The sequence below is a fragment of the Cervus canadensis genome, chromosome 3 (genome assembly GCF_019320065.1).
Source record: "Cervus canadensis isolate Bull #8, Minnesota chromosome 3, ASM1932006v1, whole genome shotgun sequence".
In the NCBI taxonomy this organism is placed as follows: domain Eukaryota; kingdom Metazoa; phylum Chordata; class Mammalia; order Artiodactyla; family Cervidae; genus Cervus; species Cervus canadensis.
Genome location: NC_057388.1, coordinates 41,829,237 through 41,857,223, shown reverse-complemented (window position 1 = coordinate 41,857,223; position 27,987 = coordinate 41,829,237). Strand labels below are relative to the sequence as shown.

The 27,987-nt window shown below is 37.4% G+C and overlaps 2 protein-coding genes across 4 annotated transcripts in view; one reads left to right on the top strand and one right to left on the bottom strand.

The window, feature by feature from the left end:
• DNAJC2 (DnaJ heat shock protein family (Hsp40) member C2) overlaps nucleotides 1–13,900 on the top strand; it is a 30,208-nt gene extending 16,308 nt beyond the window's left edge. For both annotated transcript variants that reach the window (XM_043462958.1, XM_043462957.1), the window contains exons 7-17: nucleotides 610–675; nucleotides 1,008–1,099; nucleotides 1,176–1,297; nucleotides 1,710–1,859; nucleotides 7,740–7,828; nucleotides 7,903–7,972; nucleotides 9,395–9,579; nucleotides 10,242–10,342; nucleotides 10,470–10,577; nucleotides 13,381–13,535; nucleotides 13,773–13,900. In XM_043462958.1, coding sequence (XP_043318893.1) covers nucleotides 610–675; nucleotides 1,008–1,099; nucleotides 1,176–1,297; nucleotides 1,710–1,859; nucleotides 7,740–7,828; nucleotides 7,903–7,972; nucleotides 9,395–9,579; nucleotides 10,242–10,342; nucleotides 10,470–10,577; nucleotides 13,381–13,535; nucleotides 13,773–13,847 — 1,213 coding nt within the window. In that variant the 3' untranslated portion in view covers nucleotides 13,848–13,900. The remainder of the gene's footprint in view (nucleotides 1–609; nucleotides 676–1,007; nucleotides 1,100–1,175; nucleotides 1,298–1,709; nucleotides 1,860–7,739; nucleotides 7,829–7,902; nucleotides 7,973–9,394; nucleotides 9,580–10,241; nucleotides 10,343–10,469; nucleotides 10,578–13,380; nucleotides 13,536–13,772) is intronic.
• Nucleotides 4–27,987, bottom strand: PMPCB (peptidase, mitochondrial processing subunit beta). 2 transcript variants are annotated; one of them, XM_043462960.1, is made up of 14 exons: nucleotides 27,844–27,987; nucleotides 26,655–26,792; nucleotides 25,832–25,918; nucleotides 25,299–25,428; nucleotides 23,053–23,251; nucleotides 22,538–22,617; nucleotides 19,953–20,065; nucleotides 18,998–19,141; nucleotides 15,945–16,105; nucleotides 14,669–14,754; nucleotides 14,493–14,581; nucleotides 14,250–14,325; nucleotides 14,050–14,158; nucleotides 4–3,097 (listed from the first exon to the last, which is right to left on the bottom strand). In XM_043462960.1, the coding sequence occupies exons 1-13, from the start codon at nucleotides 27,937–27,939 to the stop codon at nucleotides 14,094–14,096; spliced, it is 1,464 nt and encodes a 487-aa protein (XP_043318895.1). In that variant the 5' UTR covers nucleotides 27,940–27,987; the 3' UTR covers nucleotides 4–3,097; nucleotides 14,050–14,093. The 2 variants fall into 2 exon arrangements, with proteins under 2 accessions (XP_043318895.1, XP_043318894.1); XM_043462959.1 differs by lacking the exon at nucleotides 4–3,097 and having other exon boundaries at nucleotides 13,532–14,158.

Below are 27,987 nucleotides of genomic sequence, written 5' to 3'. Positions count from 1 at the left end.
GAATTCAGTAAAAAAATTTTCATTTTTTTTTAAAGTTATTTGAATATATGACAAGGAATTCTGCGGTCTCTAACTGGTTCATTAATTTTAATACATATTACTCATTTTCTACTTTTATATTACGTGTGCTATATTTTCTCATTAAGTATCTGGTAAATATGAACAAAATCACTGTAAAATAAACGACAAATTTAGCTCTGTCAGTTGTAGTTGCTCTTAGCTTCGGAGAATACAAACCAGATAAAGTAACCATTACTAGGTGACCTTAAAACTTGACAATCTAGGGGAGGTGAAGGCAGGAACAACTTGTAACAAGTCCCAGTCAAGAGTAAAACCTGATATTCAGAAGAGATAGCAGGAAGCTGCTATTTTGATTTAGGGCTGATAAGTATTTTAGACTTCCATTCCAAATACAGCTCATTTTAAAAAGAAGAAGAAAAAGACTTGAGTATAGTGTGATTTCAGTATCAGAAAAGAGGGGAGGGATCTATTAAACTCATCCACTTGTCATTGAAGTTTCTTAAAATTTTATGCTCCTAACTTAATTTTAAAAGGAAGATATTTTTCATTTGTTTTGGCTTGACTTTATTTTATTTCTATTTATATTAGGTATAATTTTGATTCTTGGAGAGAATTTTCTTATTTAGATGAAGAAGAAAAAGAAAAAGCAGAATGGTATGTATGTAAATCATTGATAAGACATTTTATTTGGTTCTTTGGTATTTGTGATGATATAAAAAATGCACCATGTGTATTTTCTTTCACATTTTTCTGTGTATCCATTTTAAATGAGTTTTTTGATATTTTGAGAGCCCATCTCACAAGTTAAGCTTGATAGTGCTAAATATGATATGCTAATGAAATTACTTAAGAAATTGTCAATAAAGCTCAAGTCAGCAAATTCTTTTTCTTCTGGTTGCTTAACTAGTTTTATTTATAAAACATTACATTTTCCTATCATACCATCTATAAGCAATAGTTTGTTTCCAATATTTCCTGTTTAATAGCCGTGACGAAAGGAGATGGATTGAAAAGCAGAACAGAGCAACAAGGGCCCAAAGGAAAAAAGAAGAAATGAACAGAATAAGAACATTAGTTGGTAAGTGTAACTGATGGGTTTTAGAGTACTTTAATTAAATGTTAGACATTCAAAAGATTTAACTTTTTTTTGGTAGATAATGCATATAGCTGTGACCCAAGGATAAAAAAATTTAAGGAAGAGGAAAAAGCCAAGAAAGAAGCAGAAAAGAAAGCAAAGGCAGACGCAAAACGAAAGGAGCAAGAGGCTAAAGAGAAAGTAAGATGACATTTGATAAAGTTGGACTTTAAATGTTCATAATATTGTCAGTCTTCAGATCTATTTTAAACACAGAATCTGTCAGCAGAGACCTAGGTGCTACTATGAATGAATCACGACACTTGGCATAGTTGATAGAAGGATCTTCTTTACCTCTAAATTCTTACTGGGCAAAAACATGATGTCATATAAATTTCTTAATACTACACTTATTTCATGTCTGTTTTACATTTCTATAAATTTTTGTAGAAAAAAATTTATAAAAAGGTAAAAATTTATCTGCTTTTCCTTCAGTCTTTGATAAGTTGATGTTTACCTTTTTGTAATATAAGTTACTAAAAATTGTATTTTTTTAGTAAGGTTATAGAGCATTTAAGAATTCTAATTTTATTACTAAATAATTTTATTAAAGCAAAGACAAGCTGAATTAGAAGCTGCTCGGTTAGCAAAGGAGAAAGAAGAAGAGGAAGTTAGACAACAAGCATTATTGGCAAAGAAGGAGAAAGATATCCAGAAAAAAGCCATTAAGAAAGAAAGGCAAAAACTTCGAAACTCATGCAAGGTACGTTGACTAATTGAACAAACACTACATACAAGTAAATCAAATTCTGTTTAAACTTAAAATATTTCTATATGGTAAAAATATAATTAGACTACTATCTGCACTTTATCTCAAAATATAAATATTTTAAAACTCACTTTTTAAAAATTTCACACATGCATATTCAGTATGCAACTCTGATAGGGTCGTGTTTTGTTTGTTTTTAAAATAACCATCTTGGCTTTTTAAACCATCAAAAAGAAAAAAGCTTATTATTTTAATACATGTTCCATATTCAGATCTTCTTGATTATCTTAACATCTTTTTATACTTGAATTGTTCAAATTAGGATCTAAATAAGAGCAACAGTGTCAGCTGTGTGTCTCCTGGTTGTGTCTGTCACAGGTCCCCTACCACCACTATCTCACCCCTTTCCCCCAGTTGGAGAAATCAGATCATTTATTCTAAGAATGTACCACGAATTGGTTTTGTCTGGTTGCTTCTTTAATAGTGTTAAAATTAATTTTTATCACAGAAAAAGTTCTTTTAGAAGTTAAACATGGGTTGCTTTTAAGGATCTAAAAGCTTTCATTTTTGTCTAAATAAAGGGATATTATTTAGTTCAGTGCTGGTAATTTGTGTTCAAATATAGATTTTACTAAAAATATTGACTAAAAAGGCCTAAAAGTTTTCAAATGTAGTTTTTTCCAAGAGACGGTCTTAGGTTTTAAACTGGTAAAGTTAGAGACCAGTATTATTTCATACCACACAGCATCAAATTAATAAATTAATGAAATTCCAAGCTAGAGATTGCCACACCATATACTGCACCATTGTAGTTTAATTCAGCAAGTATGTTCATGCTTACTATGTACAGAAAACTCTTTCATGTAACTGTCTAGAGGCTCCAGACACTAGAATATGTATTCTAATAAATGGCATCTTATCTTCACTTAATAAAATTGAAATTAAAACTGCCCATCACTAGGCTTTGAAAGACATTTAATAAAAATACAATCTGTCTCTTCAGACTTTTGACAAGGGGAAAATCTAAATACAAAAAATGAAATATTTTCCTGAGATTTCACCTAGAAAATTGAAAAGAATGCAGTGTGTTATAGTTGAGAGCAGGGGCTCAGGGCTAGCAGCTTAGATTTGAAGTCATTCTCTACTTCCTTGTCCTGGTTGTGGTTCTCAGGGGCTTCCCTCAGCCTGTTTGTGTCTCATCTTCCTCCCCTTTACAGTAACTGAAGTAATACCTAGAAAGAGTTACGAAGATGAGAGGAGATCATTCACATGTAGCACTTGTTAGATTTGGCATAAGGAGAACTGAATCAAAACTTTAAAAGTTAGTTAGAAAATAGAAAGTTTAAATAGTTCTTAGAGATGGTACATAAAAGAGGGTTAAAGTTCTGGCCTTTGGTAACTTTTTATTACTGCTCCTTTCCAGCATAAGTTCTTTTATTCATTCAACACATATCTGATAGGTACTAAGTATGTGCCAAGCAGTCACAACTGATGTTGATATAATGATAACACAGTCTTTGCTTTCAGGAATCCACTATTTAATGATGGAGAATGACAAGAAAACAGGCAATTGAAATAAATAAAGATGAGTACCAGGTTGAAAAAGTACCAAACAGGTGGTCTTAAGGAAGAAAATGAAAAGTGAAAGTGAAGTCGCTCAGTCGTGTCCGACTCTTTGCAACCCCATGGACTATAGCCTACCAGGGGATTTTTCAGGCAAGGATACTGGAGTGGGTTGCCATTTGAAGGGAGGGAACGAACAACAGGGAGGAAAGACAGCCCTGCCCATCAACAGAAAATCGGGTTAAAGATTGAGCATAGCCCCACCCATCAGAACCAGACCCAGTTCCCCGCCCCCCCAGGCCGGACCCTGCCCAGAGTCAGTCTCCTGTGAGAAAGCTTTCATAAGCCTCTTATCCTTATTCACCAGAGTGCAGACAGAATGAAAACCATAATCACAGAAAATTAACCAAACTGATCACATGGACCACAGCTTTGTCTAACTCAGTGAAACTATGAGCCATGCCGTGTAGGGCCACCCAAGACGCACAGGTCATGATGGAGAGTTCTAGCAAAATGTGTTCCACTGGAGAAGGGAATGCAAGCCACTTCAGTATTCTTGTCTTGAGAAGCCCATGAACAGTATGAAAAGGCAAAAAGATAACGAAACTGAAAGATGAACTCCCCAGGTCAGTAGGTGCCCAGTATGCTACTGGAGAAGAACAGAAATAACTCCAGAAAGATTGAAGAGACGGAGCCAAAGCAAAAACAGCACCCAGTTGTGGATGTGACTGGTGTTGGAAGTAGAGTCCGATGCTGTAAACAACAGTATTGCATAGGAACCTGGAATGTTAGGTCCATGAATCAAGGTAGATTGAAAGTGGTCAAACAAGAGATGGCAAGAGTGAATGTCAACGTTTTAGGAATCAGTGAACTAAATAAAATGGATGGGAATGGGTGAATTTAATTCAGATGACCATTATATCTACTGCTGTGGGCAAGAATCCCTTAGAAGAAATAGACTAACCCTCATAGTCAACAAGAGTTCAAAATGCAGTACTTGGGCTCAGTCTCAAAAATGACAGAATGATTTCTGTTTGTTTCCAAGGCAAACCATTCAGTATCACAGTAATCCAAGTCTAAGCCCCAACCGCTAATGCCAAAGAATCTAAAGTTTAACGGTTCTATGATGACTTACAAGAGCTTTTAGAACTAACACCCAAAAAAGATGTCCTTTGCATCATAGGGAACTGGAATACAAAAATAGGAAGTCAAGAGATACCTGGAATACCAGGCAAGTTTGGCCTTGGAGTACAGAATGAAGCAGGGCAAAGGCTAACAGAGTTTTGCCAAGAGAATGCACTAGTCATGGCAAACACCCTCTTCCAACAACACAAGAGACATCTCTACACATGTACATAACCAGATGGTCAATACAAAATTAAGATTGATTATATTCCTTGCAGCCAAAGATGGAGAAGCTCTATATGGTCAGTGAAGAAAAGACTGGGAGCTGACTGGATCAGATCATGAATTCCTTACTGCACAATTCACACTTAAATGGAGAAGGAAATGGCAACCCACTCCAGTATTCTTGCCTGGAGAATCCCACGGACAGAGGAACCTGGTGAGCTGTATTCCATGGGATTGCGAAGAGTCAGACACGACTGAGCAACTAACACACACACAGGGAAAACCACTAGACCACTCAAGTATGATCTAAATCAAATCCCTTACGATTATACAGTGGAAGTAACAAACAGATTCAAGGGATTAGATCTGATAGAGTGCCTGAAGAACTATGGACAGAGGTTCATGACATTGTACAGAAAGCAGTGATCAAGACCATCCCCAAGAAAAAGAAAAGGCAAAATGGTTGTCTGAGGAGGCCTTACAAATAGCTGAGAAAAGAAGAGAAGCTAAAGGCAAAGGGGAAAAGGAAAGATACACCCATCTGAATGCAGAGTTCTAAAGAATAGCAAGGAGAGATAAGAAAGCCTTCCTTAGTAATCAATGCAAAGAAAAAGAGGAAAACAATAGAATGGGAAAGACTAGAGATCTCTTCAAGATTAGAGATACCAAGGGAAGACTTCATGAAAATATGCGCACAATAAAATGGAAGCAGAACATACTAAGAAGAGTTGGCAAAAATACACAGAAGAACTATACAAAATAGATCTTCATGACCCAGATAACTACGATGGTGTGATCACTCACCTAGAGCCAGACATCCTGGAATGCGAAGTCAAGTGGCCTTAGGAAGCATCACTACGAACAAAGCTAGTGGAGGTGATGGATTTCCAGCTGAGCTATATTAAATCCTAAAAGATGATGCTGCAAAAGTGCTGCACTCAATATGCCAGGAAATTTGGAAAACTCAGCAGTGGCCACAGGACTGGAAAAGGCCAGTTTTCATTCCAATCCCAAAGAAAGGCAATGCCAAAGAATGCTCAAACTGCCACACAATTGCACTCATCTCTCACACTAGCAAAGTAATGCTCAAAATTCTCCAAGCAACGTTTCAACAGAACATGAACCAAGAACTTCCAGATGTTCAAGCTGGATTGAGAGAAGGCAGAGGAACCAGAGATCAAATTGCCAACATCTGTTGGATCATAGAAAAAGCAAGAGTTCCAGAAAGACATCTACTTCTGTTTACTGACTACTCGAAAGCCTTTGACGGTGTGGATCACAGCAAACTGGAACATTCTTAAAGAGATGGGAATACCAGACCATCTTACCTGTCTCCTGAGAAATCTGTATGCAGGTCAAGAAGCAACAGTTAGAACTGGACATGGAACAACAGACTGGTTCCAAATTGGGAAAGGAGTCCATCAAGGCTGTATATTGTCACCCTGCTTATTTAAGTTACATTCAGAGTACATCATGCAAAATGCCAGGCTGGGTGAAGCACAAGCTGGAATCAAGATTGCCAGGAGAAATACCAATAACTCACACATGCAGGTGACACCACTCTTATGGCAGAAAGCAAAGAGGAACTGATGACCCTCTTGATGAAAGTGAAAGAGGAGAGTGAAAAAGTTGGCTTAAAACTCAGCATTCAAAAAACTTAAGATCATGGCATCTGGTCCCATTACTTCATGGCAAATAGATGGGGAAACAACGGAAACAGTGACAGACTTTATTTTCTTGGGCTCCAAAATCACTGCAGATGGTGACTGCCACCATGAAATTAAAAGATGCTTGCTCCTTGGAAGAAAAGCTGTGACCAACCTAGACAGCATATTAAAATGCAGAAATATTACTTTGCCAACAAAGGTCCATCTAGTCAAAGCTATGGTTTTTCCAGTAGTCATGTTCAGTTGTGAGAGTTGGACTATAAAGAAAGCTGAGTGCCGAAGAATTGATGCTTTTGACTGTGGTGTTGGAGAAGACTCTTGAGGTCCCTTGGACTGCAAGGAGATCTAACCAGTCAATCCTAAAGGAAATCAGTCCTGAATATTCATTGGAAGGACTGACGCCGAGGCCGAAGCTCCAATACTTTGGCCACCTGATGCAAAGAACTGACTCAGACCCTGATGCTGGGAAAGATTGAAGTCAGGAGGAGAAGGGGACAACAGAGGATGAGATGGTTGGATGGCATCATTGACTCGATGGACACGAGTTGAGTAAGCTCCAGAGTTGGTGATCAACAGGGAAGCCTGGCGTGCTACAGTCCATGGGGTCGCACAGTCGTACATGACTTAGTGACTGAACTGAGAGGGAGCGGAGCCTGAGAAGGAGTGACCCAAAGAGGTAGGAAGAAAATCAGTAAAGCTTTTGGAAGCCTAGGGAAGTGTCCCAGTAAAAGCATTGGAACCTTAGCACCAGGTTGCATGGAGTAAGGGAGCAAGGAGAAGTGAGGGATGGGAGATGTGTCAGCAGCAGCTTATAGAAGCATGAGAAGTACTTTCTGATTCTTGTTCATCCACGCACATCATGACATTCCATTCTAAGTATCGTCTCTAGTCAACAGGTGTTGCTGGACTTCCTATTCCTTAACACATTATTTTTTTTAATAGTTTGGCACACACACTAGATAGAACAGGGAGCCTGACAAAGGGATTTTGTTGTAAAGAGTTTCTTGATTCTTCAGTGGTTCTGTGAGGAATCATTGTTTTGTAACATGCAGAGGTCTTCTGCACCATCACATTGTTTCTGTTTTGCTCCTCCATCCATTTGCTGATGCCTCTTTATTGCTGGCTGGCCAAGGAGAGCCTTGGGAGGTGCCCTAGGAATGTGGTTTTTGGTGGTCAGAAGGGCAACATGTTCAACTTAAGAACTTCTTGAAAACTTCAAGCTTTGTAATTGTGTTTATGGATGTCTTAAGTGCCAGTAGATAGAAGATGAAAATGTTTGTGTTTATACTTCTAGACCTGGAATCACTTTTCTGACAGTGAGGCAGAACGTGTTAAAATGATGGAAGAAGTGGAAAAACTTTGTGATCGGCTTGAATTAGCAAGGTATAACTATAAAGCTGCTGTTGAAGTCTTCTGTTGGGCTTAGGATAAAGTTTCATCCCCTTTTTTCTTTTAAGTTTACAGTGCTTGAATGAAACACTTACATCGTCTACTAAAGAAGTAGGAAAGGCTGCTCTGGAAAAACAGGTAATCATATCACTTCTACCTGTACTTAGCACTTAATCTGCCTCAGTACTGCTTTCACCTCAGTATTTCCCCACCTAACATGGAAGTTACAGTAGGGGCAGAAAGTGTCTCATTTCTGTTTGGGTTGATGTAAACTGGATTTAAGTATTTATGCTTATTATCATATATGTTTGATTTGTGGTCATCTAGCACATTAATCATAGATTTTTCAGAATCACTGTTAAAAAAATTGTGTTGATTAATTCCTTGAGTATTTTTGTAGGATAATAACATTTAGAACCAAAAGAGATTTTTATTCTGTCTAGTCTACACCTTTTATTTTACAGATGAGGAAACAGGCCCAGAAATTCAATTCAGTGCAACAAGTGTTAGTAGCTGCTATGTATAACCCTGTTCCTAGGTGATGTGGAGAAAGTCTCATGCTATTTATTGCTGCCACAAAGTTCAGGAACAGTTACACTAAAGAGAAAAGGCCTAAGGATGAAAGGATGCAGGACCCCCAGTAAATACTGTGTGTCGCTTAGAGAGGAAGTGCCCACACAAGGTTGGAGTGGTCAGGGAAGCTCAGTGAAGGGTTTGAGCCAGTTTTGAAGGATGACATTGTTAAATGAAGGTCAGGGGAGCAGCATGAACCATAAAATACAGGTAGGAGTAGAAAGTTGAGGGGGGGGAAGTGGGAGAGTAAGTTGGTTAAGAAGAGTAGAGTCAAATTAAGCAAGATTTGAATACCAAGATGACTAGTTTCTGTAAGCACAGCTCTTTTGAATAGCACAAGGGTTAACACTGCTATTAACCTGGCATTTTAGACAAGAGGCATTGGATGAGTGTAAGTGACTGGTGTTAAGAATCTCACTTGGAGGACTTGGACTATGAGTGATGATGGGAATCACTGAAATCTGTGGGACTCGGTGACTCGTTCTAAGGGTCTGAAGTGGGAAAATGAGTCAAAGATGACTCCCAAGATAGCAGAAGCAACATCAAGTGAAGGCATGTTTTTGTTTTTGTTGTCACTTGTGCATGTTTGAAGGTACACTGGAAGTGACAGTGTAAAAGGTAGAACTTAAAGATTAAACCGAGGGCGCTTTGTGGTGCTGCTCCCTTTTTGTAGAGAATAAATGATACTGTCTGCAAAAGAGTGGATAGATACGAGCTTTGAAGTTGCCTCGTGGGTGAGTAACCCACTGACTGTAGACTTGACAAGTAGTGTCCACAGCAAATAGATATCATGTGACAGGAATAGTGTAGGTTAGGCTGAGGCTGGTTCTTGGTTCCTTGAAGCAGAGATATGCAGCCTGGCTGGGGCAGTGTAGGGTCCTTGTCTGGATGATGCTGAGGGTCGAGAACCACAGGGGCCCAGCCAGAAAGAGCGCTCAGAGTAGTAAGATGCTTTAAGTCCCTGACTTACCTATGATATTTGTGTAGATAGAAGAAATAAATGAGCAAATTAGAAAGGAGAAAGAGGAAGCTGAGGCTCGTATGCGCCAAGCATCTAAGAATGCAGAGAAGTCAGCTGGCGGAGGCGGAAACGGAAGTAAACACTGGTCAGAAGATGACCTGCAGTTACTCATTAAAGCTGTGAATCTCTTCCCTGCTGGAACAAATTCAAGGTATTGGTTCTAATGAAGCTTCTCTTCACGGGAGCCTCAGGATTATGTAGACAAGCATCTGAAATAGCAGCATATTACAGCAAGTTTCCAAAGATGTGCTTGGGTCTGGATGCTAAATTCTGTGCCTCGGTGGAAAATGTAAAAAGCAGAGTGCATTTTGAACCTGCTAGTCTTAACAGCTTACACCAGCACACATACATAAATCCATATATACAGCAGGATACATATATGCATCATCAGTTTCTCAGGAAATTAAGGATCATGAGACATAAACCTTGACTGTCATGTTGCCCTATTCCATTGTGGCTTACACTAGGCACTAGGTTTTGTGTTCCATGGTTTCTCTTTAGTCTTAATTCTCCTTTATTACTTCCCACCTCAACCTAGAGCTTAAAAAAGTATGTGTCCAAATGGCAGTGTACACAAATGTGTGCTTTTATTTGTTGATTTTTTACACAATCTGTAAGATTTTATACAAACTTGAAACCAAGATTATACACAGCTGATTTAAGCACTCAAGTCCAGGCAATAATAATAATTAGAGCACCAATTTAGAGCTGATTCTTTAGATGTTATAGTTAACCCTTCTGCAGTAAAAATGTTGGGTCATTCTGAGTTTTGTTTTGGTTTCTTTTTTCTCATTATTATATCCATTTTTCCAGATGGGAAGTTATTGCTAATTACATGAATATACATTCTTCTTCTGGAGTTAAGAGAACTGCCAAAGATGTTATTGGCAAAGCAAAGAGCCTTCAAAAACTTGGTGAGTTAGTTTTTGCCAAATCAGTTTCTTTGTTACCTTAGATACATATTTGAAAAGTAATCTATGCAATTTAATGAAAGACTGAGATGAATTGTATTATATTAAAAAAATTTTTTTCCCTTCTCAGACCCTCATCAGAAGGATGACATAAATAAAAAGGCTTTTGATAAATTTAAGAAAGAACATGGTGTGGTGCCTCAGGCAGACAATGCAACACCTTCAGAACGATTTGAAGGTAATGAAATTTCATTCTTCTGATAGAAAATGCTAAAACCTTGTGTCTATCTGAGAATATAAAAGATCTAAGGCCTACATGCAGAATGACTGGGAATTAAAGCATTTAGCGGACTGGAAGGTGTAATCTTTAGGACTGACTTACTTCAACACCACTGAGAACTGCACTTCTTCCATTTCATATGCCATGAGGGGAGGGGTGTGTTTGTTTTGTTTATCAGATTTTACAAATCAGTATTAAAGGATATTAGGACAATTGATATTTAAATAAGGTCTTTAACTTTTTATCAAGGTTAATCTCTTGATTTTGAAAAATACACTATATGTAAGGAAATGTCCTAGTTTTTAAGAGAAGACAGGAGTAGAGGGGCAGCATGCCTACAAATCACGTGGTTCAGAACAAGTTGCACAGACACAATTTGTTATGCTGACATTGTCTTGAGTGTTCTAGCTAATCTGATTACTCTGGACCAGTGTGTTTCAAATGCAAATTATGACCCAAGTGGATCATGAAATCAGTTTAATGGGTCATGAATAGAAAATATCAGAGGGCATTACATCTGTTATACAAGTGGGTATTTGTGAAACTTTTATTCATGTGTATATGTATTGGGGATGTGATACATTTTTCCTGTGAGTTGTTGACAAAAGTTTGAAAAGTTCTCTTGGACTTCATGCATTTGTGAGCCACCAGTCCTTTCTCCCTAATTAAGCTAATCTTGAATACACTTTCCAGATCACAGTACCAAATCTATTTTGGGATTAACTAACAGCTTTGACTCTTTGTGATCTCCTGTCCCTATCTTAGCAGTGCCACTTTTCCTATGTTCTTAGTCTGATTTATTATCCTGTATTTCAATTTGAAAATATTTTAATAGAAGAGACTTAGAATGTTCTATGAAGAGCAAAAATCATTGTGTTCGCTCGTTGTATTTGCAAAATCAAGGATGACTTTTGTCTAGGCTGAGTGTTATTTTGGCTCTTTTAAGAATGTTACCTGGAGTAGAAGTGGCAACTATTCCAGTATTCTTGCCTGGAAAATTCCATGGACAGATGAACCTCACAGGCTGCAGTCCATGGGGCCACAAAAAGCCAGAAACTACAGAGCAATTGAGCACAAGAAAGATAAGTAACAAAGTGGACATTTCAGGACACTTGGAGGGCACGTCTAAAGGAGATAATGCTCTTGCTCCCTACCCCCTCCACAAAATGCAGACATGTTCAGATATTACGGTTATTCTCAGCCCTTTTTTGTGGGACTAATTTACATGCTTGAGGCAGACACTGATGGTTGTTTTCTGGCAAGTGGGTGACCCTGTGAGGGCAGGAGTGATTGGCGGTGATGTGGTACTTGGGCCCGACTCCTTTATCTCTTCTATGGATTTAAATGGGCAGGCCCCCCTCTCTCCAACTGTACCAGTAAACAGCAAGCTGGCTGCATTTTTTGGAATGGTGATTTCTCATAGAAATTTCACATTTCATTCATTTTGGTATTGTGAAGTACTGGGTTGGCCAAAGAGTTCATTCAGGTTTTTCCAGAAAATGTTACAAAAAACCCAAATGAACTTTTTGGCCAACCCAATACTTGGATAATAATAGCAGATAATAATTACATGCCAGTTCCATCTTTTTTCCGAGAGAGAGAGTGAGTTAAATCTATGATGTTAAACAGGTCTTCAAACTAATAAAATTCCACTTAAAGGCTTTCTGGAACTTAAAAGCTCACTTCAAAAAAGCCAGAAAAAAGTCTGGCTTTCCAGACTTCCAAAAAAGTCTTTAATCTGTCTTTAAATGGAAGTTCTCTGCCTTGTCTTGAGGCGTATTGTGGTCTGTTTGTTTTTTTTGAGGTGTATTGTTTTTTAACTTATTCACTGTGCCTATGAGTATTTTTTAATTGGGAAACAACTTAGATTTCCAGACTTCATCCCCAGATACCATTTGAAGTAGTAGTTTCATTACTGGCAGGATGGGTGCCACTGTGTTCTCATTGCATGGTCTGAAATAACTTAAGCTATCAGTCCATTAACTTAGACTTACTACTAAACCAAGTCAGCTTTTTAACCATTTTAATTTTCCTACAAAAGTGGGATGTGCACTTCTTACATCCTTAGGAGGGAATGTGTTTGTGATACATCTGTGAAGTGTTCCATCAGACACACAGATCTGGTTTAGTAGAGATGTACAGCACAGGCTTTAGTGGGCGTGCTGACAGTGGCAGACGGGAACATGGAGTCTAGTCTCACACTGCCTCTATAGCATTGGGTGCCTGCCTTAATTTTGTTAAAATCTTTTTTTCCAGTGTAAAATAAAGAGTGGTTTACAGGCTCTCATCCAGCTAAAAGTTGTGTAATTAGGCAGCTCTTTTCTCTATGCTATAAGGAACTAGATTTAGATTATGAGAAATCTAAAGTGACTTATGATTGTGTTTTTGAACCCAGCAGTCCAACTGTATATTTTAAATCTGATTTTTAAAAAAATGTCTGGCAAGTATATTTTGAGACCAGAAATACAAAGCATTTCTTCTCTTTTGTCTCTGATAATTTCCTGGGATGTGAGCTATCTAAAGTTTTTTTTCCCCACTTAATATTGGGTTGGCCACAAAGTTTGTTTGGGTTTTTCCATAAGACAGAAAAACTTGGTGGTCAACTCAGTACTGGTATATGTGTGTCTAATCTCAAAGTAGTTCAAGATTACACACCAGATTCAGATGGGCACTTACCAAATGACTCATCTGAGAAGGTGTTCCAAAACAGTTTTCTATCATTTAGGATAACTGTTTCATATAAAATTTGTTTCTTAAACAGGTCCATGCACAGATTTCACCCCTTGGACAACAGAAGAACAGAAGCTTTTGGAACAAGCTTTGAAAACATACCCAGTAAACACACCTGAAAGATGGGAAAAAATAGCAGAAGCAGTGCCTGGCAGGACAAAGAAGGACTGCATGAAACGATACAAGGTTGTAGATCTTTAGTTTATATAGATTCTATTATCATTTAAATTATGTTTTTGTGCTTATTTCAATACCACCATAGTTGTGAGGCCAGTATTAGAAATTTCCTAGCTCTGGCAGTTAGTTAAAAAAATCAACCTTTTCAGTACAGATTTATCCAATTGGAATGTTTTACATATTTATATCAAACACTAGAAATGTGTGCAAATCCTGACAACAACTTTGTGTTTGTCTTCTTCCTAGGAACTGGTTGAAATGGTAAAAGCAAAGAAAGCTGCTCAAGAACAAGTGCTGAATGCAAGTAGAGGCAAGAAATGACTTATGACAATCTTTGTTGTGTATGCATTTTTATAATAAAACTGAAAATACTATACAAATTTTCATTCTTAAAATTATACTTAAAGTGTGTCCCAGCATAATTTCTCAGAGTTCAGAGATCTACCATTCATTGTGGTGGTCTTATCCTTTAAAAGTTATTCATATTTACCAATATAGATTTTTTTTTTTCTTTATGACTTACGGGTCTCAGTTTTATAATGTTCCAAATGTTTATTAGGAGCATTTTTAATCATGAAGCCAGCACATGTTACTGCAAATCTGGTTAAAATCTGGTAGTTGCTCAATAGGACCTAAGGATTTAAAAGAAAAGACAGTTATAACTAAATTCGAAGGAAAGTCCTTAGCCAACTTTCTGCATGGGAGATTAGGAGTCAGGCTTACCAACAGCAGCAACAGCTGGACTCTTATCATAAATATATTTGGTACACACTTCTCGAATTATCTCAGCATTTACAGCCTGAAAAATTGAAGATACAAGCATTCAGAGTTTTTTCTAGTAGTAAAGACATTGTATACCTGGAATGTTTTAGAGCTAAAGCAAGTTTTATGATACCTATCTTCAGCTGTTGTATTAATAACAAAGACAGTTTTGCACAGATCCAACACTATCTAAGGACTACTTACATCAATTCTTGCTTCAAGCTCAGGGATGGGAATTCTTCTATTATAGCATAGCATTTGCCTACCTATATCTTCACAGATGGGAGTGGAACCTGTTTTAAAGAAAAAGGAAAACTAAGGACTGGAATATAGATCAACCAACCATGTGAAAATAAGACATTAAGTCTTTATTCTTTTACCATCAAGTTGCAGCAACATGTTTGTTTTCAGAAGATTTTTGGCTCGTGCAACTTCACTTTCAGTGACACTTGTACATAGTCGCATCCTAAAAACCATTTGGAAAAAATCAAAGGTCAAGTAATTTGAAAATGTTATGTGTTTTATGAGTTAATGACCTAAAGAAAGAAAGGATGCTATATTATCTGTTACACCACAATGTACAAGTGATTATGAATTCAGTTTAGTGAAAAGTTGAAATAGTAACTTGTTACTGTCAATAGTAACTATTGATCCCAACAGTTAGACAAAAGTTAAAATACTGCTGATTATTTTCCTGGTTTGGTTAATTTCTCAAAAGTGATATGGTTAGCAGAGATTCACTACAATATAAAAATAGGCTAACTGCATTTTGAGAAATTCTACAATCATTTTGAAAATTTATGAATCCCCATGCATTAGGATTTGACTTGCTAGGGGATAGATGATAGATCAGTGGGTCACTGGTTTCTCAAAAGAATCTAGCTGAGTCTAACTTAAACTTAGTAATTAAGTTAATTATTACATCTCTTTTAAGTCTGTCTCAAACAGTAATGTGTGTGCCTACAATGTGGGAGACCTGGGTTCAATCCCTGGGTCAGGAAGACCCCCTTGAGAAGGAAATGGCAACCCACCCCAGTACTCTTGCCTGGAAAATCTCATGGATGGAGGAGCCTGGAAGGCTACAGTCCATGGGGTCACAAAGAGTTGGACACGACTGAGCTATTTCACTTCACTTCACATCTAGCTAGAGTTTGAAAGAGTAGGAAAGGGACCAGAGCTAAATGACAGTTTTCCAAGAAGCTGTGGGACCTTCCACCTGTCTCAAGGTACTAGTTTTGACTAAAACACTACATTTCTTTTAATAATGGCAACTTCAGATTCATTTTTATAACACAGCCTTTCCAAGCCAGATAGGTTTAGAAATACTTCCTAAAATTCCAGTTGGCATTTAAACATTTTTAACTTTTAAGATCTTTTTGAAGTAATCTGCTACTTAATAATTAAGAACTTTCTTTGGGGGTAGCGTGCAATAAATAAATTAAAAAAAAGAACTTTCTATAATATAAATCAGTTTCACATGAAACCCAGAAGAAATGTGATCTTTAAAACATTGCAACAATTGCTACTATTGAACAGTACTTAGTCTTGGTTCTCTTAATAAAATGCTATCACCATAAAAAATCACTGTCAACAATATAAAAGAAGAAACTAGTCTAAATTGGTAATTCTTAAGCAAGATTTAAATTATTTTCTCACCATTCTTTTTGAACAACATGTAGCATATCTGCAACAGTGGCTGGTTCACAAACCATATAGATTCCCCACAATCCTGTATCTGTGTAGGAAGTATTGAAAGACTGGAAGCTATGGCAGAGGTTGCCGTGACAGGTAAGCTGGGCCAACTTGCTAGATAAATTCTGTAAGGAAAAGAAATTGTCCAAGACAACTGTAGGTATACATGTTCAGACTACCAGAAAGAAAAATGAGGTGTAGAAATAGTGACTGCCCAAAAAGGCTGTTTCTCAGTTTTATTCAGCAATATCTCAATAAAAAGCTAAAATTCAATGAAACCAAGAATTATAGTTACCTCACCAGCCCAATGCATCATCCCCAGAGAAAGTCATAATGTTAAAAGAGTTAATCCTTAGAAGCTGCACCCACTTCTAAAATAATACATTATCATACTAAGAGAGTATCATACTATGTCACAGAAAAGCAAATATATCACTTATATGTAGAATCTTAAAAAACTATCTACAAAAGAAAAACAGACTCACAGACTTTGAGTTTGGGATTAACATATACACACCACTATATATAAAATAATCAACAAGGACCTATGCATGCCACAGGGAACTCTTTCTTACAGGAAACTTAATACTCTGTGAATGGATTTATATAAATATATCACTTAGCTATATACCCAAAACTCACACAACTACATTATAAATCAACTACAATATAAAAATTAAAACCAAAAAAGGTGACAAATCCTGTCAGGACAGAGCTATCCCTAAAATTAAAAATGGGATGATCTCACATATTGGAGTTCGGGCACATTCTCAGGATCCCTTGGCTAATCCAAACCAGCATTCCACTTCTAGCACTGACTGAAGTGGGATATGGTTATTAATTATGTATGTGTTCCAGCTTGGTTGAATAATCATTTATAACCATATCAACCAAAAAACTGAATAAACTATGCCAATATGCTTTGCCAACAAAAAAGTTAGAAAAGGTTAGTTTAAAAAGTAAAATAATGCACTGCTATTACCAACGTACTTTGTAGAGCTTTTGGCAGTTTGCTTAAAAATCTGAAATATAGCATGTGAACCTAAGATATTTGTATGAAATATATTTTGTCAAAGTCTTTGAGTACAAATATATACACTTTGTTAGCTATTTAAAATTGTATAATGAAAAAAAAATTAAAATAAAATCGTATAATGATGCTGTTAAGGTGCTGCACTCAATGTCAGGAAATTTGGAAAACTCAGCAGTGGCCACAGGACTGGAAAAGGTCAGTTTTCCTTCCAAGGGAAATGCCAAAGAATGTTCAAACTGTCACACAACTGCACTCACTTCATATGCAAGTAAGCTTATGCTCAAAATCCAAAACCGTCAAGCTAGGTGTCAGCAGTATGTTAATCAAGAACTTCCAGGTGTACAAGCTGTGTTTAGACTAAAGGCAGAGGAACCAGCGATCAAATGGCCAACGTTCACTGGATCATAGAGAAAGCAAGGGAATTCCAGAAAAACATCTGCTTCACTGGCTACGCCAAAGCTGTTTATTACTGTGTGGATCACAACAGACTCTGGAATATTCTTAAAGAAATAGGAATACCAGACTACCTTACCTGTCTCCTGAGAAACCTGTATGCGGGTCAAGAAGCAACAGTTAGAACCAGACATGGAACAATGGACTGGTTCCAAATTAGGTAAGCAGTATGACAAGGCTATATATTGTCACCCTGCTTATTTAACTTCTATGCAGAGTACATCATGTGAAATGCCGGGCTGGATGAATCACAGGCGGAATCAAGATTGCTGGGAGAAATATCAATAACCTCAGATATGCAGAGGATACCACTCTAATGGCAGAAAATGAAGATGAACTGAAGACACTCTTGTTCAGGGTGAGAGTAGAGTGAAAAAGCTGGCTTAAAACTCAACATTCAAAAAACGAAGATCGTGGCATCCAGTCCCATCACTTCATGGCAAATAGAAGGGGAAAAAGGGGAAGCAGTGACAGATTTATTTTCTTGGGCTGCAAAATCTGTGGATGGTGACTGCAGCCATGAAATTAAGATGCTTGCTCCTTGGACGAAAAACTATGACAAACCTAGACAGTGTATTAAAAAGCAGAGAAATCACTTTGCTAAGAAACATCCATATAGTGAAAGCTATGGTTCTTCCAGTAGTCAAATACTGATACGAGAGATGGACCGTAAAATGACTGAGCACCGAAGAATTGATGCTTTCAAATTGTGGTGCTGGAGAAGACTCCTGAGAGTCCCTTAGACTGCCAGGAGATCAAACTAGTATGGTAAAGGAAATCAGTAAAGGAATGGTAAAGGTAAACTAAATGGTAAAGGAAATCAACCCTGAATATTCACTGGAAGGACTGATGCTGAAGCAAAGCTCTAATACTTTGGCCACCATACTTTGATGTGAAGGCTCGGCTCACTGGAAAAGATCCTGGTGGTGGGAAAGATGGAGGGCGAGAGGAGAAGGGGGCAGCAGAGGATGAGATAATTGGATGAAATCACCAACTCAATGGACATGAATCTCAACAAACTCCAGGAGACACGGGAGGGTAGAGGAACCTGGTGTGCTACAGTCCATGGGGTTGCAAAGAGTCAGACACAACTTAGCAAATGAACAACAATAATAATTTTGAAGTAATTTCAGATAGAATAGGAACAAAAATTGTACAAAGAATTACCTTTATCCAAATTCCTTAACAACTGTTACTTTTTTTCCTTTATCATTCTCTTTAACATATTTTTCAACTGTTTGAGAATATAGTGCAGATATCCTTTTTACCCCCAAATACTTTTTAATATGCACTTCTGAAAAACAATGAATTTAACTTCACTACAGTTATAAAATTAGGCTATTAACGTTGATATAGTACTACCAATGAATCCTTCTATCCTTAATCAAAATTTGACAATACAGCAAAAGAAAAAATACTGTTTTTTTCCATGCCTGGGAGCAATCCAGGATCAGTTCATACATAAGTCAAAATTGATAGCACAGTTTGATCTTCTCATTTATTATGGAAATTTACTTTTAAAATCACATACCATTCCTCCTCCGAAAGAGCGATCCCAGTTGCCAATCAGTGTGTTTGCAACCATGAGACAGATTGTATCTGGATGTGCCCAACCAACAGCTTCAACAGCTACTGCAAGGTGTGCCAAAGGCATCTTGTCATCCCTCACTCGAATCTAGTTGGGATAAAGGATTCAAAGCTCTAGTTAAGATTACCACTCTATAACATGCTTGACAAGAAACTAATTCACCAGTTCTATTAATTGCAAACTTAAAATGCCCACCATGACACTCTTGTTTTTTAAACAATCAGGCCTTATTATACTCCATAGTTCAGAAGGCTTTCACCAAAAGATCTCCAGATGAAATACTACAGACACAACCACCAGATAATCACGTGGTCAAAAAGCTTTGCATTATTTACTGGCAGAAATAATCATCAGTCTGAATCTTTCTGTCTAAATTTAGGCTAATCTTAACAGGCTTGTTTTTGTACTGCCAATGCTAGTCTCATGTAACTGCCAACATCAGGCTTCTTTCCAGATACTAATATATGAGCATCATCCCTAATGTGGCAAACAAAGCTTCTAATGAGGCTTAAAGAAATAGCTGATACAGAGCAGATTTCTCTAGAAGTTCTGGCTTTAACAGCTATGCCCAGAAATGTACTATGGGTAGTCTCAGTCAGGAATAAATCTAGTGTCAAAATGTGGGATGTTTTTAAAATAAAAGATTACTTTTATGCCCTGCCAATAGGAAAATAGGCAAAATGTCAAGAAGACCAAATAATACTTTCCTTAAAAAAGAAAAATAGGTGGTTAAATATATGGAAGAGGAAGAAATATCAGCAACTGAGTCCATGTGCATTTGGACTTCTTTGGTTTCCTCCATTTTACTGTTAGGAACAGGCACATTTTGTACAAACGGTTATAAATACAACACAAGAAACCAAAAGGGTTAAATGCTAGCTTAGGAGGCTTGGCCTACCTCACTTCCTGTGAATTTGCACGGAGGTAGAGCTGGTATTTCTCCTTTGTGTGTGGACAAAGATTCACCAAAATGAAATTTTGCTAACTCAAGCAGCTCATCATGGGAAACTCCTATATTGAAGGAAAATATTTCATATATCCAGCAGCAATAAAATGTAAAGCACACAATTAACTGCCAGTACTTCTCTTTACAGTGGGCTTAAGGTGGAATAACTGATAACAGGTTACAGAAAGACTACTTGCAGTCAGTAAAAGCCTTTTCTTCAAGAGTAAGCTCACAAAGCACATTGTATCCCTGGTGATAAGACCTGCGGTTGCGCAGATTTCTCATTCTGAAGAACAATCAGTTTTCATCCACTGATTCAAAGATAAGGATAAGATAGCTTGAAGATATTACTTTCCATACAAAATCATGTTATATTAAGTAATTAAAAGTCCTAGAATGGTGGTGGTGGTGGTGGTTGAGTTGCTGAGTCATGTCCAACTCTTGCGACCCCATGGACAGTAGATCACCAGGCTCCTCTGCCCACAGAATTTCCCACGCAAGAACACTGGAGTGGGTTGCCATTTCCCTCTCCAGGGGATCTTCCCGACTCAGGAATCCAACCCGGGTCTCCTGCTCTGTAGGCAGTCTCCTGCATTACACGTGAATTCTTTACCAGCTGAGCCACTAGGGAAGCCCCCAAAAGCCCTAGTTGCAAACTAGCAAAAAGGGGTTACTTTTCAAAAAAATTTTTAAAGTAGAAAAGAATATGAGCTCTGTATCATTTAAAGAAAGCTGGGCATAAGACATGTTTTATTCTCTGTGCTCTGCTATCAAAATTCAGGACTAAAATAACCTTATAGATTCCTGAATAAATTCATAGCTAATCAAATACTATTTGCCATCCAAAATTTAAGAAGTACTTGGATTCTATAGCCCTATTTTCCAAACTTGAGCCTAAAGAGATTCAGTGAAAGATTCTTAAATTTACAAGACAAATTCAGGCATAAGTAAAGTGCCTTAAAAAATATAGCCACAAGATTTTTTTTTGATGAAACATTCCATTAGAACATAAAAGCACAACTTACACCCATATTTTCCAAACACTCTCTGGTATAAAAGAAGACAGTGAATGATTATATACACATTCTTTTCACAATCACTACATAAGAGAGCCACCTTGGATATCAGTCCAGACGGTGACAAAACAATAGGAAGACCTCAGTGGTACAAAGATGACAAGCAGAGTGTAGACCCATGAGCATGGACACAATTCTCAGCACCTGGCAACCACCTCCACTGTTTTACTACCTTTGTCTGTAGCCCTCCTGGTTGGATGTTCCAGACATTCAGCTCCTGTCCCAGTACCACCTCCACTTACCTCTATCCAAAAGGCAGGGGAGCCAATAATTTATTTTCTTTTTAAAATGAAGCTGGGTCTGGCCTATTTCACTGAATTTATAATACCACTGTTTATAAGAAACATCATCACTTATGTACTAATAAGGCAATAGGATAATTAATCTAGGATAGGCCATTAATTAATTGTAAGATATCCCAACTCTGACAATGTCAAAATGAACCAATGAACTGTGTGACAAAACCCACTGCATCCATATGCCATCAACAATGGCAGAATCTCCTAGACAACTTAGTTGTTGAGGCCCCATCCAACCAACAGTGTCCCCTTTCCAAGGCAGTTTCATTGTGTAACTCCAGTTAGCACCAGCCATTTTAGAAACAGTGTTACCAACTCAAGAGAACTTTAGAGCACATAGAGCCACACAAAGGTAACATGTTTCTGACAGTTAACCTCATTTTCATCTTCTTCATTATTCCCAAGTAATAAGCTCAAAGTCTATCCAGGCCAACTAGAATTATAAATTATTGTCATTTCTAAAGGAAAATTTACACAAAAGAACATTCCATGTAAATCTTCGTTTTGTGTTAAAAAGAGAAAATAAAACTGGAAACCAATAAAATGTACTATTTGCCTAAAGTCAGACTACCAGGAAATCTAGCAAAATCTAACCTGAACTTACTTTCTTTCACTGGCTTCAAACATGCTCCTCCAAGGAGGCCTTGGAGTGGCCTCATGCCACTTTCATGTTCAAATTCCCATTAAATAGTCTCAAAATCCCTTATATACTTCCCCTTCTCAGTAATTAGCAGATCTACTGAATGAAGGAACAAATCAAAGAATGAATAAACAATGTAACATACTCAGGCCATGCCTGACCAAGGATGAAGCTGGTTCTCAAGAAATAATTTAAAATCTCAAGAGATTCCCAAACTGTATTCCCAAACTGTTGAACACTGTCTTCCAACTATCATTCTCCTCCAGCTCACCCACTCGCCCTTCCATTGCAAATAAACTCCATTATGTGTGTACACTTACGTACTAGAGGCTCACCAAGTTTTCTTATTAAAAACTACTAAAGAGAAGACGGGGGAAGTCCGATTTTAGTGTTCCACATTGCCCTTACACAGCATACTAAACAATATGCCCTGTAAATGAAAACTCTAAAGATATCTCCCAACAGGATCAAACTGATAAGCATATCACTCTGTTTAAAACAGTCACAGAAATTTAAACTTACCTCCAGCAGCAGCAAGTACTATTCTTGGCCCCTTATAATGTGTGGTTATATAATCCACTAAGTCCTTACGATTTATAGATCTGTAAATGGAGTAAGAAAAGCCGTACTAAAGGGAAATTTAAAAGCACAGATCCTCATATGATATACCTTTATACCTCACATAATATACCTTTAATATCCAATTAAATTGGATCTTAAAGTTATTCTAAGTTAAATGCAGTCAGAAATAGGATATATGCAACAAGTATCAAAGAATTTCAACATATATATATATATATATATATAAAACATGTAATATCATCACTTGTTTACTCCAGAAATAGGTATAAACCCAGATACCTGGAAGTCAAGTGGGGCTAAAAGGTCGTTCAAGTACTGTAATGATACAATTTCATTCAGATTATTGGGGGCAAAAAATAACTTTCTGAAACATGCTTTTTGAATGTTTGTGAATGTTAATTTTCACAATTCAAATTTTTTCTCAAAAAAAGAAAAAATCTGAGAATTATACCTACTTGATATTTTCAGTTGGTCCCAAAATTGTCCGTCCAAGTGCAGTATTTTGATAAGCTGTGGCATGAAGATAATCAAAAACAACTTCTTGTAAATTGGTTTCAACTTCCTGCATCTCTCTAAGGATTACTCCACGTTCACGTTCAATCTCTGCTTCTCCCAATGTGCTGTTTTGTATTATATCAGCAAGAATTTCTACAGCTAATTGAAAATAAAACACAGGAAGAAACACTAAGAGTCTTAATTTTCACTATTAATATCTATTAAATTAGCATCAGAAACCATGATAGTGACCAGCACTCAATAATGAATAAATTATTAAACTGGAAGAAATAAATGTTTCTGTACATTTGACATACCTAAAAGGACTAAATTAAAATGAAAAATATAATCCCCTGTGGTACAGATGAGCTTGGAGAAAATTCCTAAATTTGCCAGAATTAGTGTTGTCTCAAACATCTTTCCCCACTTAATTCCAATTAATGATCAGTGTTGGTTAGATTCTGACTGTTTATCAAAGTCTCTGATAAATGAGGATTCAACAGAGCTGGAACAGTTAACAGTAGAAGTAAAGGATAATTACCCCAAAAGACATACATGTGACTATCAAAGGATAATCAAATGACCCTTGGGGAAAACTGATGAAACCTTCAAATATTTATACAAAAATGACCCTAATTTGTAAAAAGTCACAAGTAAACTGAAGGATATATCATGCTATTAAGCAATTTTATCAGAGAAAGTACACACTTCTCCAAAGAAGAGAAACCTCAACTATCCTTGAAGAATTAGTATACAATTGTAATCACAATCTAAATTTTAGTAAATAGAAAACAAATTTATCAACTTTCATTTTGTTACCCTCCTGTAAACTTCTGTTCTTTAAGTTCACTTAAAGTGGACTTGTTTCAGAAGCAATAATGGTCCAGTACTAAGGACCTCCTATAATTAATTACCTGGGAGTTGGTGATGGATAGGGAGGCCTGGCGTGCTGCAATTCATGGGGTTGCAAAGAGTCGGCCACGACTGAGCGACTGATCTGAACTGAACTGATATTGCCCAAAATGACAAAACTGACTGCAAGAATAAGCTGGGACATCTGAGATTATGGCCAAGAGGAAAAAGTAATTTGTAAAACCAAATTAAAGCTATCTGTCCATCTAACACCATGTTGTGAATCAAATCAAAAATGCTCCAATAAAATTTTAAAACAATAAAACCCCATCTGTCCAGACAAGTAATGCCCAGATGGGTAAGGAGAAGCCCAAAGACAGATGGGAAAATGAGAGAGCCTGTATGAAGAGCCTCCTCTATTTGGAAGTAGTAGTCTAGACTGGTACCTAAATGTGGGGTTCATATTTCCCAATATTTATGTTTTAATCAGAATCTTCTTTCTAATGTATACTTAATACTGAAATTTAAAAGCATAGATCCTCAATAACATACCTGAAATTAAATTGGGCCTTAAAGATACTCTAAGTCAAATGAAGTCAGAAATAGGATATATACTACTATCAAAGAATTTATATATACATACACACATATACACATATAATTTAATACCATCACTTGTTTATTCTAGAAGTAGCTACAAACCCAGACAACCTGGGAGTTAGTTGGGGCAAACTATTGCTTAAGTATTCTAATGATACAGTTTTATTCAGATTGGTCATCGCCAGAGATGGGGGAGGGAAAAAGAAGTGAGCTGTTTTAGGGTTTTTTTTGGTTTTAGTTTAAATAAATTGGATTTTGAAAAAAAATTAATGGAAAGGAAGCTACGAAAGAAGTGCACTCCAGGAGGAGGAACCAGAATGTGCAAATGCAATAAAGAAGCAAGCACGTTCTGTTCAAAAACAAAGCCCGGCAGTCAGAAGATATAAAATATGTTCTGGCTTGTAACAGAAATGAAAAATTCAGATAACAGAACAGAGAAAAAACAAAAATAAAAAGTAGACAGTAAAAGTGAATATATAATAAAACAATTAAAAATCGTTTACTACCCAGGTATGACTCTGGAGGAATTAGTATCTGAATCAAGTGTTAGGACCTGGTTTGTAAAAATCTTTCAGCCTATAAATATTTAATACCATTTGTCATATTTGTAGAAAAAATAGGTGCCCCCTCACCCAGAGTTTGATTCACTTATTTTCACATTTCTGGGGTTTACTCAAGAAACATAATGAAAACAGTACTAAATTATTTCTGAATGCCTGTGAAAATTACACATCTGCAATATAAATAAGAATACCTCTTGGCAAATCTTTAGAGAATGCTTTGGCATAATATACAGTCTGCTCTCTGGAGGTATAGGCATTGAGATGAGCACCCATATTTTCAATTTCAAGTTCCAGATCTAACTGGGATCTCTTTTTGGTGCCCTGAAATAGAGAGAGGAAAAAAAAAAAAAATATATATATATATATATATAATCTCTCCTTTTATCCCTCATTTGTTCTACACAGTTCAGACAATGAATATGAGGACAGAAGCCTATGTACAGTTTGATGTAAGAACCAAATTTGGTTTCTAAACTACATCAGGCTTCAGAAATAGTGACATACTTTCAGATGACATTTACATCCCATAAGAAAATCTTTGTTTCACCTCTACTGAGCAATTATCAGTAATTATTTCAGGTAATTATCCTAAAAAAAGAAATATTCTAAAAAATAATAAAAATAAGATATGCTATACTTCTGAAGTAGTTCTCTTTACCTTAGAATAAGACTTTGTGTTTACTGTCTCTTAAAAAGCATTTAAAAAATAATCTTTATAACTTGCCTTGAAAGCCATATGCTCCAGAAAGTGAGCTGTTCCATTATTCTTCTCATTTTCATATCGACTTCCAGCATCAATCCAGAGCCCAACCTTAATACAGTCAGGTAAGAATTAGATAAGACATCATCTTCCTTCTTTTGAGGGGATAAGGTAGGGGTGGGGGCAGTGTTCTTCCTTTTTCTGACAAATGCTTTCCAGTCTTAACATTAAAGTTTTTTTGACTTGACTGGATTGACAATATAATCCTATGAATTATGAGATTTAAAAATTTTAAGTCGTTAGGCTACTGGGTGCCACAAATACTTACTTGCCAGCTTTACTGAGGACCCAGATTGTTAGCCCAATGTGTTACTACACTCAATTATCAAGTATAGTATAAAGAACATCAGAAGAGACTGGCAGAAAATCTAGGTTAAGATCTTGGTTCTGTCATGTATTAGTTGTTGTGATCTTGGACAAAACCATTTAACTTCTCGAATCTTGTTTTTCAACTATAAAATGGATGCAATGATCCCTGCTACAAAGAAGTATTTTAAAGATCAAATAAGACAAGATATGTAAAAACATTTAGCACACAGTAGTCCAGCAAATATACTGCTCTCATTATTATCAAACACTGCACAGTACAACCTGCTACAAGATGTAGTCACTTAAAATAAGCACACATGCACCCAGTATGGAAGTATTACAAGAAAAGCTTCACAAGTGACAATCACTTGCCAAGGCAAAATAACTGCTGCTACTTTCAACTACCTGCCAACCTACTGACAAGCTTTACACATACGGTCTGCTCTCTCCTAATGAGGGGTCAAACTAAATCACTTACTGTGCATGTTGAGAGCCCAGAGTCTTCAGAGGCCACCCTGAGTCCGTTCTCCAAACAGGTTACTCGCGTTTCAGGAACATTCAGAACAACTTGTGTAGCAGCCTGTGTACTTCTCAATCTGTTTCCTCCAAAATATGACTGGTTGGGGAGAAAAGAAGCAGCAAAACATATCACTATTCTTAATACAAACTTTTGATTAGAAAACCAAATCTATCTCAAAGAGACTCTAAAGTACTCTTTCCTCAACTTTTACTCCACTAGATCCACCCCTTTGCCTACCCCAGGAACATTCCTCAACCAACCACTTTGCTAAAGCCAGCAACATGTCTACAAACATGCCCTTTCCTCACGGAAAATGAACAGTTTTTGTCATTATCCTAAAAGAAACTACTTTTATTTCAATACTTCTAGAAATGTTTAGTATTCATAAAGGGAACAAGAAGGGGAGAAAAAAGTCAAGAAAAGGAGAGAAAAATATAAAAATACACGCACAGTAAAGAAATGTTTAGCTTCCACTGTTCAAGAAAAGGAAAGTTTTGAAAAGGACAGAAAAAGAGAAGGTAGGAAGAAGGGTAATTACTCAAGATACACTCTGGCTGACTGACTGACTATGGACTATTCGCAGGTCCCCATATGTTTTCTTCTTCATATATGTGTTAAAAGTCCCACGAACTCTAGAGAAAGCTAGTCTCTTACGAGAAAAATACCTATTCAAACTTTTCCTTTAGCTGTCCCAGGGTTCACAGGAAGCAGAGCTTATGAACAGGACGACAGCCAGTTTTAGGCAAAAAGAGAACTCAGAGCGGATGGGATGCGGAGGTCCTCAGTTTTTAACACCCCCCTCCCCCCAGCCAACTGCAACCACTGCGATTTTGGTAATCAACACGCACTCTTTATAATGACTTCTGAGTAACTGGGGGAGGGGGTTAGTAAACCACGGTCATCCCACACGTCCCTGGCAAGTCACGCGCTGCGGGTGACCAAAGCCAGCCCAGCACCGACAAGAAATAAGCGTCCCCGGCAGCCGGATGCCCCACGGGTCTTGGCTAAAGCTGGATCCGCAGTTGGAAGTGTGTGGGGCAAACGCCGGCGGCCCGGCCAGGCGCCCGTTAACTCAGGGTCGACGCACGGGGTCCTGCGGGTGAGGCCCGGTCTAGCCTGATTCCCAGACAAGTAGACGGAAGCTCACCCGCCCAGCAGCGCCCCGGATCAGGAGCCTCTCTGTGAAACCGCAGAGCTGCCGCCGCGCCGCAGAAAACAGAACCGCTCGGGCCGCCGCCGCCATCGTCTCAGTTCTGGACTGTAGGAAGGATGTGCTTCCGGGGTCATGACC

Bases quoted from the DNA above. Each gene is read 5' to 3' on its own strand.
- PMPCB (XM_043462960.1), bottom strand. From the start codon at position 27,939: ATGGCGGCGGCGGCCCGAGCGGTTCTGTTTTCTGCGGCGCGGCGGCAG. The intron at 25,429-25,831 runs GCAAGTTATAAA...TCTCTATTTCAG, and splicing joins TGGAGCATATGGCTTTCAAG to GGCACCAAAAAGAGATCCCA. The intron at 14,582-14,668 runs GTAAAAGAATAA...TCTTTAAAACAG, and splicing joins CATGTTGCTGCAACTTGATG to GTTCCACTCCCATCTGTGAA.